At 48.8% G+C, this 19980-nt stretch overlaps 7 protein-coding genes across 7 annotated transcripts; 5 read left to right on the top strand and 2 right to left on the bottom strand.

Moving 5' to 3' along the window:
* Nucleotides 1-1786: 1786 nt before the first annotated feature.
* BJ212DRAFT_1313070 (activator of Hsp90 ATPase) lies at nucleotides 1787-3671 on the top strand. The gene is made up of 7 exons (XM_041334072.1): nucleotides 1787-2096; nucleotides 2160-2295; nucleotides 2352-2726; nucleotides 2781-2907; nucleotides 2967-3090; nucleotides 3139-3162; nucleotides 3412-3671. The coding sequence occupies exons 1-7, from the start codon at nucleotides 1915-1917 to the stop codon at nucleotides 3428-3430; spliced, it is 987 nt and encodes a 328-aa protein (XP_041200410.1). The 5' UTR covers nucleotides 1787-1914; the 3' UTR covers nucleotides 3431-3671.
* Nucleotides 3672-3778: 107 nt separating this feature from the next.
* On the top strand, nucleotides 3779-5051 carry BJ212DRAFT_1257902 (Septin-type guanine nucleotide-binding (G) domain-containing protein; the record flags this gene model as incomplete). Its single annotated transcript, XM_041329901.1, has 7 exons — nucleotides 3779-3899; nucleotides 3966-4094; nucleotides 4151-4232; nucleotides 4284-4539; nucleotides 4588-4683; nucleotides 4729-4877; nucleotides 4934-5051. The coding sequence occupies 7 exons, from the start codon at nucleotides 3779-3781 to the stop codon at nucleotides 5049-5051; spliced, it is 951 nt and encodes a 316-aa protein (XP_041200409.1).
* Nucleotides 5052-5256: 205 nt separating this feature from the next.
* Nucleotides 5257-10675, top strand: BJ212DRAFT_59514 (uncharacterized protein). Its single transcript, XM_041343608.1, has 15 exons — nucleotides 5257-5587; nucleotides 5661-5933; nucleotides 5993-6853; nucleotides 6906-7076; nucleotides 7127-7325; nucleotides 7374-8121; nucleotides 8171-8404; nucleotides 8457-9010; nucleotides 9058-9122; nucleotides 9177-9260; nucleotides 9314-9402; nucleotides 9456-9562; nucleotides 9613-9705; nucleotides 9759-9878; nucleotides 9929-10675. The coding sequence occupies exons 2-15, from the start codon at nucleotides 5668-5670 to the stop codon at nucleotides 10526-10528; spliced, it is 4191 nt and encodes a 1396-aa protein (XP_041200408.1). The 5' UTR covers nucleotides 5257-5587; nucleotides 5661-5667; the 3' UTR covers nucleotides 10529-10675.
* A 147-nt stretch (nucleotides 10676-10822) lies between these two features.
* On the bottom strand, nucleotides 10823-14633 carry BJ212DRAFT_1443532 (uncharacterized protein; the record flags this gene model as incomplete). The annotated part of the gene is given in 12 exon segments (XM_041337843.1): nucleotides 10823-11278; nucleotides 11362-11451; nucleotides 11550-11850; nucleotides 11899-12011; nucleotides 12061-12215; nucleotides 12240-12392; nucleotides 12412-12645; nucleotides 12698-13224; nucleotides 13355-13473; nucleotides 13667-14244; nucleotides 14293-14379; nucleotides 14435-14633. The coding sequence occupies 12 exon segments, from the start codon at nucleotides 14631-14633 to the stop codon at nucleotides 10823-10825; spliced, it is 3012 nt and encodes a 1003-aa protein (XP_041200407.1).
* Nucleotides 14634-16928: 2295 nt separating this feature from the next.
* Nucleotides 16929-17993, bottom strand: BJ212DRAFT_1256725 (uncharacterized protein; the record flags this gene model as incomplete). The annotated part of the gene is made up of 5 exons (XM_041329809.1): nucleotides 16929-17069; nucleotides 17124-17170; nucleotides 17221-17417; nucleotides 17469-17574; nucleotides 17621-17993. The coding sequence occupies 5 exons, from the start codon at nucleotides 17991-17993 to the stop codon at nucleotides 16929-16931; spliced, it is 864 nt and encodes a 287-aa protein (XP_041200406.1).
* A 507-nt stretch (nucleotides 17994-18500) lies between these two features.
* BJ212DRAFT_1313054 (uncharacterized protein) lies at nucleotides 18501-19276 on the top strand. The gene is made up of 2 exons (XM_041334071.1): nucleotides 18501-18684; nucleotides 18746-19276. Exon 2 carries the CDS (start codon nucleotides 18911-18913, stop codon nucleotides 19133-19135), a length of 225 nt encoding a protein of 74 aa, XP_041200405.1. The 5' UTR covers nucleotides 18501-18684; nucleotides 18746-18910; the 3' UTR covers nucleotides 19136-19276.
* A 291-nt stretch (nucleotides 19277-19567) lies between these two features.
* On the top strand, nucleotides 19568-19811 carry BJ212DRAFT_1474709 (uncharacterized protein; the record flags this gene model as incomplete). Its single annotated transcript, XM_041339142.1, has 2 exons — nucleotides 19568-19633; nucleotides 19686-19811. The coding sequence occupies 2 exons, from the start codon at nucleotides 19568-19570 to the stop codon at nucleotides 19809-19811; spliced, it is 192 nt and encodes a 63-aa protein (XP_041200404.1).
* Between the last annotated feature and the right edge of the window lie 169 nt (nucleotides 19812-19980).

Here is a 19980-nt window from a genome sequence, read left to right as displayed (position 1 = left end):
CATGTGCAAACCAGATTGTCTCCATAGCCAGTCGCAATGAGCTGTCTTTCCTCGGAGAAAGTCGCGCAATGCACGTCATCCGAGCGCACGAATGTCTCGCCGATGACTTCGAAAGTGGTCTGGTCAAAAAACCGGGTCGCTTATCGGCCGATGTGGTGGCGAATCTGATGACATTGGGAGCAGTGGCTAGTGAGGCGAAGGTTTCATCGGTAAGCGTCAAACTGTTTGATATGTTTCCGGTGGCAGCATCTGAGATTCGGATGTCTTTGTCACTCACACTGACGAGATGGAGATCGTCTGGAGTAAATGCGACTCGCCATGCCCGCTGTTGTATCCTTCGCAATTCTTCTCCGTTTGCAGTATTCCAGGCAGTGATGTGTTTGTCGGTTCCTGCTAATCTGCTACCTTTCGGGTAGTAAGACACCGAGTAGGAGTCCCTCTGCCACACGCATACCGCATCGTCCAATGATACACTTGCGAATGTCTTGTTGTCTGGTGTGAATACGATACTCCATACTCTGCCTTCGTATCCCTTGAATGAGATCAGTACTCCTGGTTTTTTCCAACTTCTCAAACGAGGATTCTTCCGATCCTCACTTCACTCACATACTAACGCCCATTGGGGGATGCTACAACTGTCCAGACTGTGCCATGGTGACCCAACAAGGGCTCCCCTACTTGTTGTCCTGTGTCTAAATCCCATACCCAAGGACTCTCGTCGCCAGAGCAAGATGGAAATCAGGGATGGGAGCTATGCTGTCTACCCAGTCTTTATAACCATTTAGCGTCCGTTCTGCGTAAGGTGGTTCCTTTCGGGTGGGCGCTCAGGGAGCTTTATCAGTAGTAGTTGCCACGTCATTATTCTGTGTCTCGCTCAGCAGGAGCGATGAACAGGAGGCACACACTTACGTGCTCTGTGATCGGCGGCCTCTCCACAAATTGCTGCTGAACCCCACATCTCTGCCTTGCTGTAGACACGCGGTTTCCTCGACCTTTCTAGCTCACAGCCCCAGTCCATGATTTGTGGGTTCTCAACTGTCATTGGAGCAAATGCTGTTCGCTGAAAAACTCTTCTAAACCTGCTGCTATCGAAGAGAATATGTTAGCATTGCAGTGAGTTACGGTCTTGCCAACCTCACCTGTGATACAGCGTCGCTGCGCGACTGCTTCCTGGTCAAATGCTGATAATATCTGCAGCAGTCATGTAGGCACACAATGCACATTTTGCAGCAGGCGGCAGTACCAGGTACTAGTACTATGACTACTTGCGCTGTGCTCCGGGATGTCATATTAGCTCACTCGATTCTGAATCCTCAGATGACAATAAAGTAATACCTGGGATGCCTTCTCGCACTGCTAGCATCACTGTGCGGTTTGTGTTATCTTTGTCACAATGCCGGGCCTGTAGCCCAGAGCTTCCGGGGCCCGTATCCTGAACCCTGAACGCCGCTCTTGTTGGTCGCGTGCACCTTGGCGTACATATCTCGCTCAGCAGTTCACAGCTCTATTCCTCTTTGTCATTGTGCGATCAGCCGGTTCATGGTCTCCAACTCTGCAAAATTCCGCACATCAACATCTCACGAATCCAGCTCAGACGGTTTCACTGGTGCTCTAAACCGCGAGAGAAAAGTCGACCGCTCAAAATTGACATGCAAACGATGGCTTTGAATACGATATTTCAAGAGAGACTTGCATGTTGCCTTGAATATGTAGAAATGACGACCAGCGCAGAGCAACGCGAATATGAAGTTGCCGGTGTCGCAGGCAGAATGTTCTGGAGGAGTCATGATCACAACAAACTTGTAAACTTTAACTTCCTTCAAATTCTTACATTCTCGCTACTATATCCTTCAGCTGTTAGCACAACAGTCTTTCATCTCTTTTTTATTATAACTACAACCAATTGCGAGCAAGATGGCTATGCCAAGTTCTACTGCGAACTGGCACTGGAAAAATAAAAATGTCACTTCGTGGGCAAAGGAATGGTTCCAGCGAGAGTTGACAGCTATCGTGATCGAAGGAACCGAGGGAAATGTCACGATTTCTTCTGTGAGGATCGACGAGGGTGATGTCGAGCTCGGCCAGCGCAAGTCAAAGTATGCATCCTGTTGTCTCTGCACTTTGCGCATTCATGAAGAGATCTTTTTTGTCATTTTCAGGTTGATCACGATATACGACATTCAAATGAAGCTAGATTGGCAAGGGGCCACGAGTGATGGGACAGATGTAACTGGGAAACTCAGTATCCCAGAAGTCTCGCATGAAATCACGCTGGATAAGCTGTCAGACTATGTCGTATGTTTCGTGATGCCCAACACGGAGACCGTGAAGTTGAAATGTTTTGATTACAGTACAACTGGACGCTCGACACTACTTCTAGTCCTGCAGTGAGCGCGCTCTTCGCTTTCGTCAAGACACGTCTCCCAGCTGCTCTCGAGGCCAAGTTTGCTGAGTTCCCTGCAGCTCTCATCGATACCCATGGAAAGGACCTTACTGTCAGCGGGGAACCTAGCCGCACAAGTACCCCAGCTCTTTCTATCGACGCAGTTGCTGCGACGGCCGCATCAGCCTCTACGACCACTCCAAAACCTGCCCCCGTCAAACAATCTCAAATTAACACGTCCAGTGTGGTCAAGGAAGCGACATTTATGGCCGCTTCAGATGATCTTTTCGGACTCTTCACGGATGAAAAGAGAATTCCTTTGTGGACCCGTGCACCAGCTCAGGTAATTCGGGAGCACGTCCGTGAGCTAATTAGACTCACATGGTTCCTTTGGTAGTCTGCAGCGCAAGCAGACACTGATTACTCGTTGTTCGGTGGTGGTGTCAAGGGAAAGTACGTGTCACTGACGCCAGGCAAGGAGATTGTGCAGACTTGGGCTTTACAAAGTCCTACGTGGCCATCAGGTTGGATATCTTTCTTCCTTCGTATTGTCTTAAGAGCGTCTGAATTTCTATTGTACCAGAGCACTTTGCGACACTGACCACGACATTCGAGCAGTCGTCTGATTCGACGAAAGTGACGTTTACTCTTGATGGCGTGCCGAAAGGCATGGAAGAGGAAATCACCAGGAATTTAGAGGGATACTAGTACGTACGCGTCTTCGAGAGTGTTTTCATGCACTGACTTTTTTCCAGCATACACGGCCTTAAATCCATTGGGTACGTACAACTCATACCCTACATCAGACCTTTATCATCATCCACTCCTTCTCATACTGGCACTTCTTCTAAACCTACGAGTTCTGCTTCATCAACTGCGACGGCTCTAGGGATAGCCGTGGTGGTTCTTGTCGCGGCGTTCACCCTACCTTACCTCTCAGTATCCCCGATCACCTTGCGTCCTTCTGCGAAATAACGTTATTTGTATACTGATAATGCTATGCTTTTGCGGTTTTGGTTTTGATACAGGTTGGGCACAGTTCTCTGATCGAGTCGCTTCGCGCGGCGAAAGGAAAAGAAATGACATTAAGTGTATCGCAGGTATATCGGGTGTCTCTAGGTGATCAAGAAGAAGAAATGCGCGGTGTAGGAGGATTTATAGAGTAGAACCGAGCGTGGAATGGTGTATAGAATTGGTAGAAATGGATACATTTCGAGTTTTTTTGTACGTTTTGTAGCGGTGCCAGTACCACGTAAAGTCGGACCCCGGACCCCGATGTGAACAATTTTGGGCCTCGGTTTGGTTGGCCGTTCTTCGTCTTGACCTTCTCGTCGTCGTTTGCACCACCAGCTCCTTTACATACTTTTCTCTCCACCCATTTTTCATTTCGAAGCTATGGCTGCTGCGGCTGTCGAGGAAATTCGTGCGACGTCCTATGTCGGTTTCGATTCTATTACGCAGCAGATTGAGCACAAGCTCTTGAAACGTGGTTTCCAGTTCAATGTCATCGTTGTTGGTGAGTTTCATATGGTTTTATGGTGTTTATGTATCTACGGGGCTGAATGATACGTGTCGGGTTTAGGTCAAACCGGTCTTGGGAAGTCGACGTTGATCAACACCGTTTTTGCGTCGCACCTCATTGACTCCAAGGGCCGGTTGGAATCGAACGAGCCTGTCAGGCAGACCACTGAGATTCAAGCCGTCTCACATGGTCAGTCAGCGTTTTCAAAGTCGTATCGAACAGTATTCACGTCGCGGTCCCCCTAGTTATCGTCGAAAATGGTGTCAAACTGCGTCTCAACATTGTTGACACGCCTGGGTATGGTGACCAAGTGAACAACGAGAACTGGTAGGTTCCTTTACGCGTCTTTTTGGACTGTCAGTAATAGGCGTTGTGCAGCTGGGATCCTATTGTCAAATACATCAAGGACCAGCACAGCGCATATTTGCGCAAGGAGTTGACGGCCATGCGTGACCGGTATATTCTGGACACGCGTATTCACTGCTGCCTGTACTTCATCAGCCCAACGGGACACTCGCTTCGTGCCATTGACGTTATTGTGATGAAGAAACTGAGCGAGGTTGTGAATGTCGTGCCTGTAATTGCGAAGGCAGACAGCTTAACCTTGGAGGAGAGGGTTGCGTTCAAGCAGAAGGTCGGTGAGATCTTATGAACCTTGGTTCATTGGCTGACCGAATTGCAGATTCGTGCAGAGCTGGTGTACCACAACATCCGTTTATACCCATTCGATACGGATGAGAATGACGAGGAAGAGATTCAGTTGAACGAATCAATCCGCGTATGTGTTTGTATGACGTTCAATTGGTTGCTGAGACCCTTTTAGAGCGTGATTCCCTTCGCTGTCGTCGGCTCTGAGCGGAGTGTGATTATCGACGGCAAGTCCGTGCGGGGCCGTAAGAACCGGTGGGGCGTGGTTAACGTTGAGGATGAGAACCACTGCGAGTTCATGCACCTGCGAAACTTCCTCACAAGGTTTGTGGTACATGCCGATATTTTCGGGTCCGCATTCTCACCGTGTCCTGTAATAGGACACACCTGCAAGACCTAATTGAGACAACTGCCCAGATCCACTATGAGGCCTTCCGTTCGAAGCAATTGCTTGCACTCAAAGAGGGTGTACAGCAAAGACCGCCTACCAACCAATAGAGCGCTATTCCCCTGGTTGCGATGCAAGTGACACAGTTTGAGATGAAAATATAAGCTAATGATGCACAGGAAAATCCAAACCATGATACCCTGTTGGTTCCGTACTAGCTTCCGCGTTCGTTTGTTTTCCGATGGATTTTTTTACAGCTTTGATCTCACTTGTCACCACCACGTTCATTTTGCGTCCTACTCATACCTTAATATAAGCGATTGGTTTTACTTAGCTTGATCCGTCGGGGTATCTGCACTATTAAGTAATGGAGTGAAAGTCTCAAGCAAGTTCCATATGGGCGTATCGGCCATTCTTTAAATGAAAATTGCGTTTGGCCAGCGCTCGGATGGGGCAACTGAAAGACAAAAAGAAAGCGAGAGGGGGGCCCGACTGTCAAGAACTTGACGGATGTCAGGAAGGGCATTGGTTTGAAACTGAACTGCAGGAGGGGAGTCAGCGGATCTCAGGCTGAAAGGCGTGGGTCATCAAACTAGTCATGACTGAATAATCAGCCATCGGGCGCTGCGGCCTCGGCATATACATAGTACGTATACGTTATGACTCTTTAAACAAATCTCTTCTTTCCATTAATACTCCTCCCTCCCTCCCTCCTCCAGCTCTCATATGGCAAGGCATCGCTCTCGCGTTGCCGCCTTGTACAACAAGGTCGTCAATTTCAACGTAGAGTCTTTATTTGCTCGTCATCCTGGCCCGGGCACTCCTCGGACCGTATTCTTTAACCAGAATCTCCCAGAGAGCTACTTTGATCCAAAGGGAAAGCCAAAGAAAGAGCATGTCTACCCCACGAACCAGGTCATCTCATCCAAGTACACAATCATAACATTCCTACCCAGAAACCTCCTAGAACAGTTCAGGCGAATAGCGAACATGTATGTCTCCACTGTTAGCACCGCCTTACCCCACTCCACTGACTGACCACTTCCTGCAGTTTCTTTGCATTCATAGCCATCCTACAGTTCTTCCCCGAGTTTTCTACCATCTCTCCGGGTCTTGTAGTCATACCCATCCTCATCGTTCTCAGTATCACAGCTATAAAGGATGGCTACGAAGACGTCAAGCGCCACCAGTCGGACCGTCACGTCAACCATTCTCAGGCTCGCGTCCTCTCAGGTGGCGATTGGGTTAACCCGAATATGAACGGTAGAAAAAGTCGGACCTTCGTCAGGGGTATCATCCCAAGACAGCGTCCAAAACGGAAAGACGTGGAGGCAGGTGCTACAATCGAACAGGATCCTGATATCGAGTACGACCACAAGGATTCGATGGAGGAGGGTGAACATCATATGTTTGGGCATGCTGGTGAAAATGACAGGCCCCATTGGCACAAGACCAAGTGGGAGGATATTCGGGTTGGCGATTTTGTCAAGATCATGGATAATGAGCCTATCCCGGCTGATGTCCTCATATGCGCCACGTCAGAGGAAGATAACGTGGGGTTCGTCGAGACGAAAAACCTTGACGGAGAGACGAATCTCAAGTCAAGAAACGCATGTCCTGCCCTTACTGACCTCCACACTGCTGCCGATTGTGTTTCCAAACTCAACACATTCTCTGTCGAGTGCGATCGACCGGACACGAACATGTACAGGTTCAATGCCACTGTCACTCGCAATGGAGAAAAGTCCCCGGTGGATGTGCAGACGGTTCTTCTTCGCGGCACGGTACTCCGGAATACAGACTGGGTCATTGGTGTTGTTCTTTTCACTGGCGTCGATACCAAGATTGTACTTAATTCTGGTGGTACGCCCAGTAAGCGGAGTCGAGTGGAGAGGCAGATCAACCCCCAGGTGTAAGTCTTTTCTATCTTGGATCTCTTCTGTATCTGAATGCTCCACTTTCAGCTTGGCAAATCTGGCTATTCTGGCGATCATGGCAGTCGTGTGTGGTATCGCCGATTCCAAGATCGAAGCGACGCAATACCCAGAGGGTGCCCCTTGGCTATACGGCGATGACATTTCTAGTGATAACCCACGGATCAACGGACTGATCACTTGGGCTTTTGCGCTGATCACGTTTGTGTTCATGATACGATCTTTTATCCAAAACTCATCAGCCATAACAGGTTCCAAAATATTGTGCCCATATCCCTGTACATCTCAATAGAGTTCGTGAAGACGTGTCAGGCGCTCTTCATCTACTTTGATTATGACATTTTCTACGCCAAGAAGAACCAACCGACCATCGCCCGGAGTTACAACTTATCCGATGACCTCGGGCAGATAGAGTACATATTTTCGGACAAGACCGGTACTCTGACACAGGTGTGCCTGCTGTGGCCTATTTGCATCATTGTTTAATATTCTTCATAGAATTCTATGGTTTTTAGAGAATGTTCCATTGCAGGGACGGTATATCAAGGTGATCCCGAGGACGAAGACATCAAGAAACCCACAGGGAAAAGTACGGAAATCGTTCGTGAAGCCAGCAATGACTCCTCCTATGCCTCGACCTCCACCCGTGGAGATGATCCTGCCGTTCCATCCGCTGCGGATGCCACCGTCGTCAAACTCTCCAATGGCGTCCTCAAGCATTTCAGGGACGAGCGCCTTTCCCAAGATCTTGCACGTGCGGTGGAAGCCGAACCAGATTCGGAAAATGCTGCCCAAGCACGCTCGCTTAACGGCTTTTTCTCTGTCTTGGCACTCTGTCATACCGTTCTCACTGCTGTCGACCCTGCGACAGGCGCCATTGAGTACAAAGCACAATCACCCGACGAAGCTGCCCTCGTCCAAGCCGCCGCGGACGTTGGCTTCATCTTTCGTGGACGTGAGAGGGAGATTCTGCTTTTGCAGACGCCTTTTTCGAGGGAGATCGAGCGGTATGAGCTGCTTAATATCCTGGAGTTCACTAGTGCACGGAAGCGGATGAGCATCATCATAAAGAAATTGGATGAACAAGATGAGAGATTGTTCTTGCTCACGAAAGGCGCGGATAATGTCATCTTTGAGCGGCTCAAAGCTGGTGGCGATGATTTGAAACGAGCGACTGAGGGGCATCTGGAGGACTTTGCGAATGCTGGGTTGAGGACGTTGACTCTGGCATACAAAGTTATTCAGGGTAAGTTGGATTTAGCTCGTGCTCCCACTTGGCTAAAGGGTATGTGCAGATGATGAATATGAGGCCTGGTCTGAGCGCTATCATGAAGCCTCTACTGCCCTGGATGATCGTGAAGACAGGATTGAAGCAGTTTGTGATGAGATGGAGCGCGAGTTGCGACTGCTGGGCGCCACTGCCATCGAAGATCGCCTCCAGGATGGCGTGCCAGAAACAATTGCTGATCTCAAACTCGCGGGAATCAAAATCTGGGTTGCTACCGGTGACAAGCTCGAGACTGCCATCGGTGCGTATTCATTCTATTTTTCAGAAGCCCGTCTCACTAGTGTTTGATGCAGCTATCGGGCGCAGTACGAATCTCATTGCCGAGGAGTCCAATATCATCGTCATCCGCGGTGGCGACCGGCCGGTTCAACAACAGATGATTCAGGCGGTGGAGGAATTCTTCCCGGACAGCGGCATACTCGATGAACATGGCCTCGTCACTAGTGCATCCAAATCACCATCAACAGAATCAGCTAGTGCCTTTCCCATGCGGCGACTAAGCACGGGAGTCCGTGATATCGTCGGAGACGATAACGGTGATCGACCTGGGGGATTTGTACTTGTCATTGATGGTGCTGCACTGGACTACGCCCTTGCGGACGACGACGACAAGGCTCTCCTTCTCCGTCTTGCTACCCAATGCGAGGGCGTCATCTGTTGTCGTGTTTCTCCACTGCAGAAAGCGCTTGTCGTAAAGATGGTCAAGGACGGTCTTGGCGTGATGACCCTTGCTATTGGTGATGGCGCGAATGATGTCAGCATGATCCAGGCTGCGGACGTTGGTATCGGCATTAGTGGTGAGGAGGGTCTGCAAGCTGTCAACTCATCGGACTATGCTATTGCCCAGGTGCGTAATTCTACTCGATCTTGGATATGTCGCTCATAATAGGACAGTTCCGGTTCCTCAAGAAATTACTTCTTGTCCATGGTCACTGGTCTTATGCTCGTAACGGAATTATGTTAGTCCGTTCGTATCTCTACTTCATGCTGGTGCTGATACTCTTCGACCATAGGATTGTCAACTTTTTCTATAAGAATATTGTGTGTATTGGCGTTTTGTGGTGGTTCCAGATCTATTGTGGATGGAGTTCGTCTTAGTGAGCTATGCACTCGTCTCAATCCTGCGTAGCCGCTGACCTTTTCGCTTAAGTGTATTTGAGTATACTTACCTGTTATTCTGGAACTCGTTCTGGACGATTGCCCCTGTCCTCGGAATTGGTCTGTTTGATCGGATAGTTGGTAAGATCATATCACCAGACATACATGCTGCAGGTTTCTGATAAGCTACACAGATGCTGATGTTCTGATGGCCTTCCCTGAACTGTATCGTTATGGTCGCGAACGGACTTGGTTCTCTATGAGATTGTTCTTGATCTACATGCTTGATGGAGTCATACAAGTACGTTGCATCTTTCTTCGGGTCGTATCAGCACTCTGACATCCACGCAGTCTGTTCCACTATACTTTATCATCACTTATACATACTTCACGACTACTACTCGTAGTGACGGATACAGCATTGCATTGTATGAGTATTCGACTGTAAGCTTTATTCATCTGACCATTGTTTTGTTGTTGATGGTAATCCTCTGTAGACCATGGTTTTTGCCACCGTTGTAGCTGTTAGCTTGTTCAATGGCCTAAACACGAATGTCTGGACTGCCTGGGTCTTCTTTGCTGTCTTCATCGGTATTATCATTCTCTGGTTGTTCACGGTGAGTTCCTATCACTCTTTCTGTCGTTTATAAGACTCACGTCTCCACAGGTTGTCTACAATGCAATCAGCCCCGGATGGATAGTGACTAACGTTTACGGCAACAATCACTACCTGTTCACGTCGGCTTACTTCTGGTTGAGTCAACCCCTTCTCATCGCCATTGCTCTCCTTCCACGATATCTCTATCGCGCATGGCAATTGGGTTACGCGCCTGGGGACCTAGAGATACTGCGCTACATCCGGAAGACACAGCCTGACCTTGACATGACAACACTTCGAAGTGAATCGATGCGCTCCAAACCGTATGCGTCTTCAAGACGTCGTCCGTCCTCACACGCGTCACGGACATCAATCGCTTGTTCCAGCGTCGATAATCTGTCATTGGATTTACGGAGAACGCAAGATCCGCGTTGTGCGAGCCGAACTGACATGTCCACTGGTATTCGCTCCGTGCACCGCGGATTTGACTTTGCGACAGAAGAAGGTGGCGTTGCAATGAAGCGCATGCAGACCAATCTGTCAGAGCGCAGACAGAGTAGCCGCAACCTGCCTTCACTACGGCCGAGCTCGCCGACTCGGAAGCGCAGCCTACGTTTGTTCTCCTCTTTGCGTCGCAAAAAGTCGCCTACTTTCAAGAAGGATGATTGATGAGATTTTATGATATGCCTGCCATGATTTGCTTTTTTACATTTTATCAATCATTCATCGCATTGTGCTACTCATCGCCCCCCTTATTCCCACTCCACGTGTATTACTCACTGTATTCCTCTTCCACTATTTATGATATTGAGTTATCTACTATAACACTTCGACGACAGCACATATCTGATGAATAGATATCAGCATTGTTAATACACTGAACTGGGATAAAAATAAAACAATAAAGATAGGGCAAAAAAACAAGATAACAAGGGATCAGATCAATCATGAGATATAGGTCTTTCAAACTTCGGGACTGTCGCTGTTCTGCGAGAACTTGATCTTCTTCCTGGGGCTAGGGGTGGAAATAACGATTTCGGCGATGAACTTGCGCTTCTTGGGAGTTGATGGTTCGATAATAGCAGCTGCAGGCATACGACTCGGTGTTGGAGTGTATGCGGAGGATTGTGAGCGAGTAGAGTGTCTAGAAGAAGTTCCTTCGTCTTGAACGTCGTTCATGCGCGCGGGGAGTGATGCAACGGGCAGAGCATCAGCGTCATCCTCAGATTCGCACATGCGCTGCACCTGCTCTTCTTCGGAGTCGGATTCGTCAGTACTCTTGGCTTTGCCTCGTCGCTTCTTCGTGCTTTCCTTCGATTTCCCCTTCTTCCCTGTCTTGTGCTTATCCCCCTTTCCCTTCTCATGAACTGAACACAACTCTACTGCTGCTCCGGCTCGGAGAAGGACGTCGATCCAGAGCTGTGGCATTTATGAAAGTTAGATGGGATACGCGCAAAGAAGCTCGCTGACGACGACCTTTTGATTTTCCTGAAGAGTATCACCTGGGCCCTTAACTTCGACGAACTTGCATTTCCCTGTATCCGCATTCCATACAAAGAGATCTGGCCCGCCTGAGCAGCGCCCAGCATAGTCTTCACAAAGAAGATGACATATCATAGACAGCGCTGTCCCGCCAAGACACTACAACTGCGTCAATTGCCGGCCTGCTCAGAACTGAATTCGCACTCACACGAACTATCTCTACGATCTCCCCTTCCTCTACCAACTCCCAATCTACACCTACGCACCATGTCTTGCGCGCTTTATGCTCTGCTTCTACTCGGTTCACAATTTCCTCTCCTTGTCCATCCTCGAGTTCCTTGAGCCTTATTTCGATGGGATCTCGTCGAGCATGATAAAATGAGTCTTCCGCCATATCCAATGGTGCAGTCTGGAAAGGGGTCTCGAAGGCACCGGGGATGGGGAGGAAGATGATATCCCAGAAGAGAATACCAAAGAGGGTAGTGATGATTCTAGTTTCTGAGTGTATGCTGCGGAATTGAGTGGTCGTGAAGGTGGAAGGCGAGAGATAGACATACCCTTTGAACCCCTGGTCCTCGTACCATTGTAGTGCGAGTGTCTCGACATTCACTTCTAGGTTGTCTCGTCCGACCCAGATGGACTTTCCTTTCTCCTCTTTCCATTCCCTGGTCTAGGAACAGGTCAATGTTTAATTTCTCATCCGTAAAACGAGAGCTCACTTCGACTTTGATCGAGACAGGCGTCGCATTCACTTTTGTAAAACCAGGCTTTTGTGGCGACAAAAATTTAGTGATGTCTCCTGCTGGTGTAATAGAAACTTTCTGTTTGGCAGTGTCGTTGATTTTCCTCCCAGAACGGTCGAGTTTTAAACTCGCTGCACGGTGGCGCACACGCACACCTTCAAGGGAGACCAGCACAGGGGGTTGGAGGTTCCATTCGCTCGTATGTCGATCTGCAGGATCAACTTTGAGTTTTTTCTCAAGGGCTGTCAAGCGGCGGTCAAGTTTGGGACGAAAGACTATCGAGTGATCAGTCAGGATGCGACAGCTAGCTTCCGGATCCCAACCCACCAATATGTGTATCATCGTCTTCTAGAGCATCGAGACACGCCGAAAGCGCGTCATCATCTCTGGCTACGTATCTCCCTAGGATCAGCACCCGGCGCTCGTGCCACCTCCCCCGTCGTCCGCGACGCCACCAATTCTGCGCAAGTAGGGACTCGAGAACACTGAGTTCATATTCATATTCCCCGAGGATACCGAGTGCATGCGCGCCTTTACAAACGAGGCGAGTTAGGACATGCCCTACACAAACGTTAACCAAGTGGGTACATGCGGTGGATTGGAATATACATACCGCTCTCAAACCTCTCCAATCCATACCCCCTCTCTTTCCCCTCAAGACCACCTTCACTCTTCATCTTCACCAGAGCCTGCCAGTGCGGGTACACCTCCTCAAAGATCTCTTTCACTAGTCGCGCCCCACGCACACGCACAGAGTCTGAACTCTCAATCTTGACAGTCACACCAGATCTAGATTGCGGCTTGCCCTTGCCATTTGAAGCAGGTGTTGTAAAGGTACTTGACACAGGGATCGGCACAGTCTTCGTAGAAATCGGTGTCTGCGGTGCTCCAGGTGCAGCATTTGGCGTGACTGGTGTCTTGAATCGGAGTTCATCTGCGGCTGGAGTCTTGAATTCCCTCTCGGCTCCCGCCACTGCAAAGTTCCCGTCGAACATGGCATCTACAATTTCTTCCTGCTCAAGCGCTTGTTCGTAAGCGAGAAGGGCATCACGTGTAGGCCAGATATCCTTTGTACGTATGAAGGCTATGCTTGCGTAGGAACGCTTCTTAAACCGCGAGAGCAGGGCGGGCAGAAGAAGACTCTGGGAGGATTGAGTCCTACATTATGAGTTAAATTGTGGTGTAGGGAAAAAACGAAAAAGGCACAAGAAAACGCAGAGGGAGAAGAGGAGACGCACAGCCTGAAATAAATTATGTTTGCCCGCCGCACTAATCGGTAAAAGCTCTCATGTACACGCACGCACTTGCCGAGCGTGCCGAGAACAATATCGCGCAGTCGTTTCTGGGCTGTCTCGCGACCGAAAGGGAGGGTAGCTTGTCGGAAAATGGCTGCTGATGATGTGAAAGTTGTAGAAATTTTGGATATCGACCGAATCTTGGACGTCGTCGTAGCACAGGCAAATGATGACACTAGTGTTGACTGCGTGCAGGAACCTCTTAGAAGGGCATGTATCATTTCGGGCTGTATTTGTGGAGATTCAAAAGATGACGACTAGATGTGACAAGGACTATGAGGACGCACTTTTGAACTAGCTTTGACACGCATCTGCTTCGCGATGCACCGTAGTTCGTCGACTCTGAGGCACTCAAGGAGGGCAGGAAGGTCCATTTGAGACTCGTCTTCTGCTAGGATACCTGCGGGCTCTGGGAGTGTTTCAACATAGTTCATAAGCTTGGTGTCAGCCATAGGAAGGTCTTTAAGCTTTATAGAAGAGGGACCAGCAAGAGCATTTGCAGCAGAGAGCGTTGCATCTAGGGACATTGGAATTTCCTCAGTCTTGATAGTGGAGGGTTCTGGTAGTGCGGGTTGATGCAGGTGCAGTGTAGGTATTACCTGAGGTTGAAGAATGTGTGAAGGTAGGTAATGTGGTGGGTAGACATCATCCGTGAGGTCTATTATTTCCCTTTCTACGCTCATGTTAGTGGCCCTTTCGTCTATAGCGTCCACTTTCATTTGACCTGGCACAAAGCACATCTCATTGATAGCTTGAATAAGCCCTTCTTTGCTGCCTATTTCAGCTTCATATTTGAGTGAGTCTAGACGGTGCCATGTATTGGGTTTTCGCAGGAGAAGCTTCGTCATAAGAAACTTTGCGCTAGCTTTTTATCACTGAGTTTAGCTCATAAAGTTATGAAAAATAAACATACACGAAAGTCTGTCGTATCTCTGGAAATAATCGAGTTCTGAAAGGTCGAATAAATGACCCTCAGTCTCTACCAAAGTCCTGAGCATATCTGAGTTTGCGTGTCCTTAAGATACTTGATAACACAATCTTGATACACGACGCACCTTCAAAAAGTTGGACATATATATTGACGACCTTCTTGTCAGATGCATCTCCTGTCTCCCGATCGTAGTTCAAGTTGGAAGGCTCTGCCAGGCGCTCGCCTTCACATATTTGGGTTTCGTATGAGTAGTCGCTTCCAAATTCGCCGCCAGAGAATATGAGCGTGCTAACTGAGGCCGCTTTTGGTGAACTTGGGCTCATTGTCTGTGTTGGTTTGATCTTGATGTGAGCGTGTCTTGGGCGTGTCTCGCAGGCGTATCACGATCACGTGGGTTTCATTTGTCTTGGTTCCCAAGTTAGGAAAGTCCAGTGTTTGACTACTTGAGCTTCATATTTATTGGCCGCAGTACTTGTACCATGACCATGGTGACGGCTCCAAGCAGCATTTTTTCAAGCATGTTGATGCGCTCTACGTCTTCCACTACGACCAGGAACACACCAGACGTTCAGCGCCAAGTACTCCCGTTCCTCGTTACCCCAAACTCCGATTCAATTTCAGATGCTTGTGTCAAGGCGTCTTATCGTGCCCTACTGCCAGTGCTATATCACTTCGTACAAATAGGAAACTTCAAGGTTTCAAGGTTGTCAACAGTCGCGCGGTATCCTCCATGGCTGTTTTTTATATCTTTGACACAAACCATGCAGCGGCATTTCCACGGGGCTTATCTGATCATTTGGATTCTCGAATTTCTGGATCACGGTAGACCTCCGTTCAGACTCCATGGAGACCACTTCTTTTCATTTCTGTTATTCTAGACCCCCGACCGAGATCCCTCCTAGCCCACGCACCAAACGAAATCAGTTCTTTTGTCCGGTGTCTCGCAAGGATGACTCACTGCCAAAATCTTCTTCCCCCCCAGAAATGCCACAGTAGATCTGCGCCCAAACACACCCTTTCGGTGCAATCCCTCGCTTCAAAGCACACACAATCTGTAGCTCATCTGTCCCTCTCACCGTCATTTCAAGATCTGCAACGTCCATTACGACTCGAATCAGGTGTTTGACTTGCAACTTGGGAACCACAGCACGGCCTCCCCTATCTCCTTATCATCCTGCGCCGCAACGTGAAGTTTAAGAGTTACCAAAGCCAAATATACACTAACGCCAATTCCTTGACTCAGAAAGCGCATGCCAACAATCATCACAGTGGACATTGCAAGTGTGGGTGATCCGTCCCCAGAGTTCAAGGGCAAGATCGTCAGATTGATCAACACCAAAACCAGCAGATATGCTCAATCAAAAGAGGAAACGAGCATAGTAAACAGTGGAGGTTTGCGCCGAAGTACTATTTTGACAACAAATATACCAGGGCGGACACTAGCATGTCGTTCAGTCACGGATTAGTTGCTTTGTCCTATCAATAATGTTCGCAAGTAATTGGGCCGAAGGCTACATGTCATTGTTGTACAAGCCACTCATGCACACGGATTAAAACCCCTGATGGAGATTCCGTGTGTGCCCTTCCTCACCGTACAGATCGCCAATATGCACTCACCAAGTGCTAAAAGACAAGTACTGACGCTGCGTATTTGCAGGTCTAGCTCGAGCCCGTTGGTGAAGAGGTCCCCATGCAGCTCTGGAGGACGTCAAACTTACAGTTATATTAACATTGTCGTGGGTGAGCATAAAAACACGTTTTGGGCTGATAACCACGTAAGACAGAGGAGGGGTGGTAGGTCTAATATGCACGCTTGAAAGAGATCTTTTCAAGGGTGACTCGTGAGTCTTCATTTCGATACACTTCTGATTTTGGAACATACAGGACACACATGAGAACAAGGATCGTCACCCGGTGCATCACACCCTGAAACAAAATATAGTTCGGGGTGAGAAGTCAGAAACTCTAACCAAGCACAGTACTTTGTGGTGGGCGCTGCGCTTGCAACTCGAAGGCGTCTGCCGCTAGGACTGGTCCACCACGCGCATCAGGAGGCGGCATCTTGGTTGCACCTCCGCATACGAGGCCTTATTAGTCCTCATTAATCACTAGTGAGCTCGGTAACACTCACTGATATGTGCTCGAGTGACTGCTCAACTTTGCCTCCACGGTGAGACAGACTCGTCGTCTGAAGTCGGTGCCGAGCTTAGCTCCGCCATAAGGGTAATATTCTAATCCAAGACTATCCCTCAGGCCTCCCTGTAGAAAGTGAAACTAGAGAACAAGTCTCAGCGTCGTGGGGAAAACCGCTAACATTGATAGATAGTACCTAAAGAACAAGTCTAGACGAAATACAGCGAGGAAGAGCTCGGCGTGCAAACTAAATATGAAACATCTCAGCGTCATGGAGAGAACCGCTGAGGTATAGACAACGAGACAACGAGATTATGAGTCACAGTATAGAGACCAAGACGCCAAAGACAGAAATAGAACGATGTCGGACACTCCCTAGGCTTCAGGCTCAAATTGCGTTTCTGGAATTCTATGACAAAAATGTTACAGCCCGACTTGTGACTCACTTGGACCTACAACACTCCTGTCCGCTACCGCCGAGCGCCTCACTCCTCGGGACAATCAAACAGTTTGCAAACACGATAGTGAGCAGCGACCGCAGTCTGAATGTCACTTGGTAGGGCGCTGCGAACAATATTTTCGCCACAAGTGTAACAAAAGTGAGTGTTGCAGGCCGGGGAGATGCACTACGACAGTATATACGTTAGAACGGTGTGCTTGTCAAGAAGTAGATCACGCACGGCCACATGGGTGCATCCCCCGTCTCTCTGGACTGGTGTTTTGCAATCTGTCAATGACCATAAGTAATAGCGAATAACCAATAGGAAGAGTACATACTCGGGCAATACCTCCACCCACGCTGCTTCATTAAATGGTCCAGTTCCGAGACCCCGTCACAAGAATGGGGGGGACCGTCGGTTGTGAGAGGTTGCTGGCATGCTTTGCACCAAGCATGGTCACAATCGGGTAAAGGACAAACTAGCATGCGAGATTCGTCATGCTCCTGTCTATCTACCGGCACCGAACGCTGACACCTAAAACGACATGGTTGACGCACTGGAAGGTAACACAGGCGAGACACTCACTTGCGGCAGTGAAGGAGAACTGAAAACTGGCTTAGTTCCATTTCTTCCCAAATCGCATATTGCCGCTCATCGACACCAATTTGCTGCACGAGGAGTCCCGAGATCTCTAAGGAGGGTGAGTTAATAACAGGTGTTACAGATGATGTACAAACCTGCAGGTTGACGGTCATTCTTTTCTGTCATGCAAACGGGACACAGGACTGGAAAACAATGTTCTTCGATCTTTGAGAAAATATGTCCTCGGATACAGGTTCTGCATATCGAGTGGTTACATTCAAGATCCAGACTGTTGTCCACAGGTTGTTCTTCCATGCATATTACGCACGAAAAATTGTGTGGGAGTGAGGCAGCCAGAGTTTGCATCTGATCTCGAAGTTGCAAATCTTCAATGTCGAAACATTGCTGCAACTCGAGGGCCGCCGCTAAATTCAGGCTGTCAAACCCCCACTCATGCCCTAAGTCTTCCTTGACTGCATCATAGAGTGATGACCATGCTTCTGCATCGTGACCGCAATCATTGTTCATTATTTTGTCGGATGACGAGGACGAGCTGAGCGGAGCCAATCGCGATGGTCCAGCTATTCCGTTGGAGGGACATGAAGGGAGGGGCTGTGAAGTGAAGTGCCATTTTCTGCTGCTCTGCACGATCTTTGAGGATGCCTCTGACCGAACACTTTTTGATTTTGTGTTGCCCATTGACTTGAAGGGAAACAGGCGCTCGACCTATGTAGAGTTTGGAACGAAGCTCAACACAAGTAGCGCAAGCTGCACAAGTAAATTTTCAGAGTCAAGTAAGCCCCAGATACGGAGGGGGTTACAGGAACCAGGTCCCGAGAGACAGCGAGAGACTCGCAGAGAATTGGAGAGATCGATGATAATAATCAAAAGTTGGGTGACTCCCAATTAACCCAATTAACCCCTAGTACACTAACCCTACTAACCCTTCCAAAATCGCAGATATATGTAACTAACCTCTTAACCGGCGGAAGGGTGACCACTGACGAAGGGCCGACGGACTCGAACCAAGCAGAAAGCAAACACAGATGGAATGGGGTGAAGACTGAACGTTGAACATGTGCTAGCGGTACATATAGTACTTCGAGGCCCAGGCAAAACCCCTGGCACCCCTTGCAAACCTGAGACACCTGGTCAAACCTCGGCACTCTACTTTTCATTTCTGTCGTTCTAGAATCTAGACCCCCGACCACAGATCTCTCTTAGCTCGTGTACCAAACGAAATCAGTTCTTTTGCCCGGTGTCTCGCAAGGATGACTCACTGCCAAAGACTTTCTTCCCAGAACTGCGATGTTTGCCCAAACACACCTTTCAAGCCAATCCCCTGCTTCAAAGCATATAAGATCGTCTTGTTTAGCGGTCGTCTTCGCCAGAACCAACCCTCAATCAAATTTACCCTAAGTGGCAGGATTGAAACTCATCTTATTATGTCTGTCCCGCTTACAGTTACTAGTAATTGCAATATCTGCAACGTTCATTGCGTCTCGAATCAGGTGTTTGACTTACAGGTTGGAGGTCACAACCTAGTCCTCCCTATCGTCAGTCGCCGCAACGCGAAGTTAAAGAGCTACCAGAGTCGAATATTCGTTGATGATGATTCCTTGATTCGGAGGGCGCAGGGTAACAATCACCACGGTGGACATTGCAAATAAATGTGGGTCCCGAGAGTTCAAGGGCAAGATCGTCAAATCGATCAACACCAAAACCAGCAGATATGCGCAGCCAAAGAAGGAAACGAGCACAGCAAGCAGTAGAGGTTTGTGCCGAAGTGCTATTTTGATAGCAATAGCCCTCCGGGTATCCCAGGACCCTTTCCAGGATTTGCGTTTTGTGGTGGGCGAAATCCTTCATATCTCCGTTTCTTTCTCTTCCTTATCTGTCATTGTCGCGCTCTCACATGCAGTCCGTCATTTTGCTGCCTCGCTCATACAATTCAAGGTCATAGCTCAATGGCAATGTTTGCTCCGGCAAACAATCATTTCGCAGCAAATGCAGGGCTGCCGACACCATTGGACGATACTCGTAAGTAATTGTACTGAAGGCTGCATCCCGTACTTGTACGAGTCACCTCGTGTGCATGCAGGATGCACATGCAAACCCTTGATGGAGAGTTTGCCTGTGCCCTTTTCCACCACACAGATTGGACTCTGGTATGCACTCATCACGCTCCAGAAGATAAGTACTCACGCTGCGTATCTGTAGGTCCAGCTCAAGCCTGTTGATGAAAAAGGTCCCCACGCAGCTCTGGAAATTCCCCCCCATCTAAATGAAACAGTGCGGCAACGGTTCGAGTTGACGGATGACGCACTCAGTGAAGCTCCGTTGTGAGGTTTTAGCTGTTGGAGCCGCGTCTCGAGGGATAGCGGATTAACAGCTCGGTGTAGTATCGAGTTCCCGATCTTGTTTGGGCAGTCTCTCAGTGTGTAAATACAACGTCAATTTCTCCATCACGCTGGATAGTATGGCGCACCATACATAGCCAATTGATTCCTCTAGA

This window comes from Suillus subaureus (assembly GCF_016647635.1).
Source record: "Suillus subaureus strain MN1 chromosome Unknown BJ212scaffold_1, whole genome shotgun sequence".
NCBI classification, from domain to species: domain Eukaryota; kingdom Fungi; phylum Basidiomycota; class Agaricomycetes; order Boletales; family Suillaceae; genus Suillus; species Suillus subaureus.
Note: the sequence above shows the minus strand (reverse complement) of the source record. Positions and strands in the feature narration are given on the sequence as shown.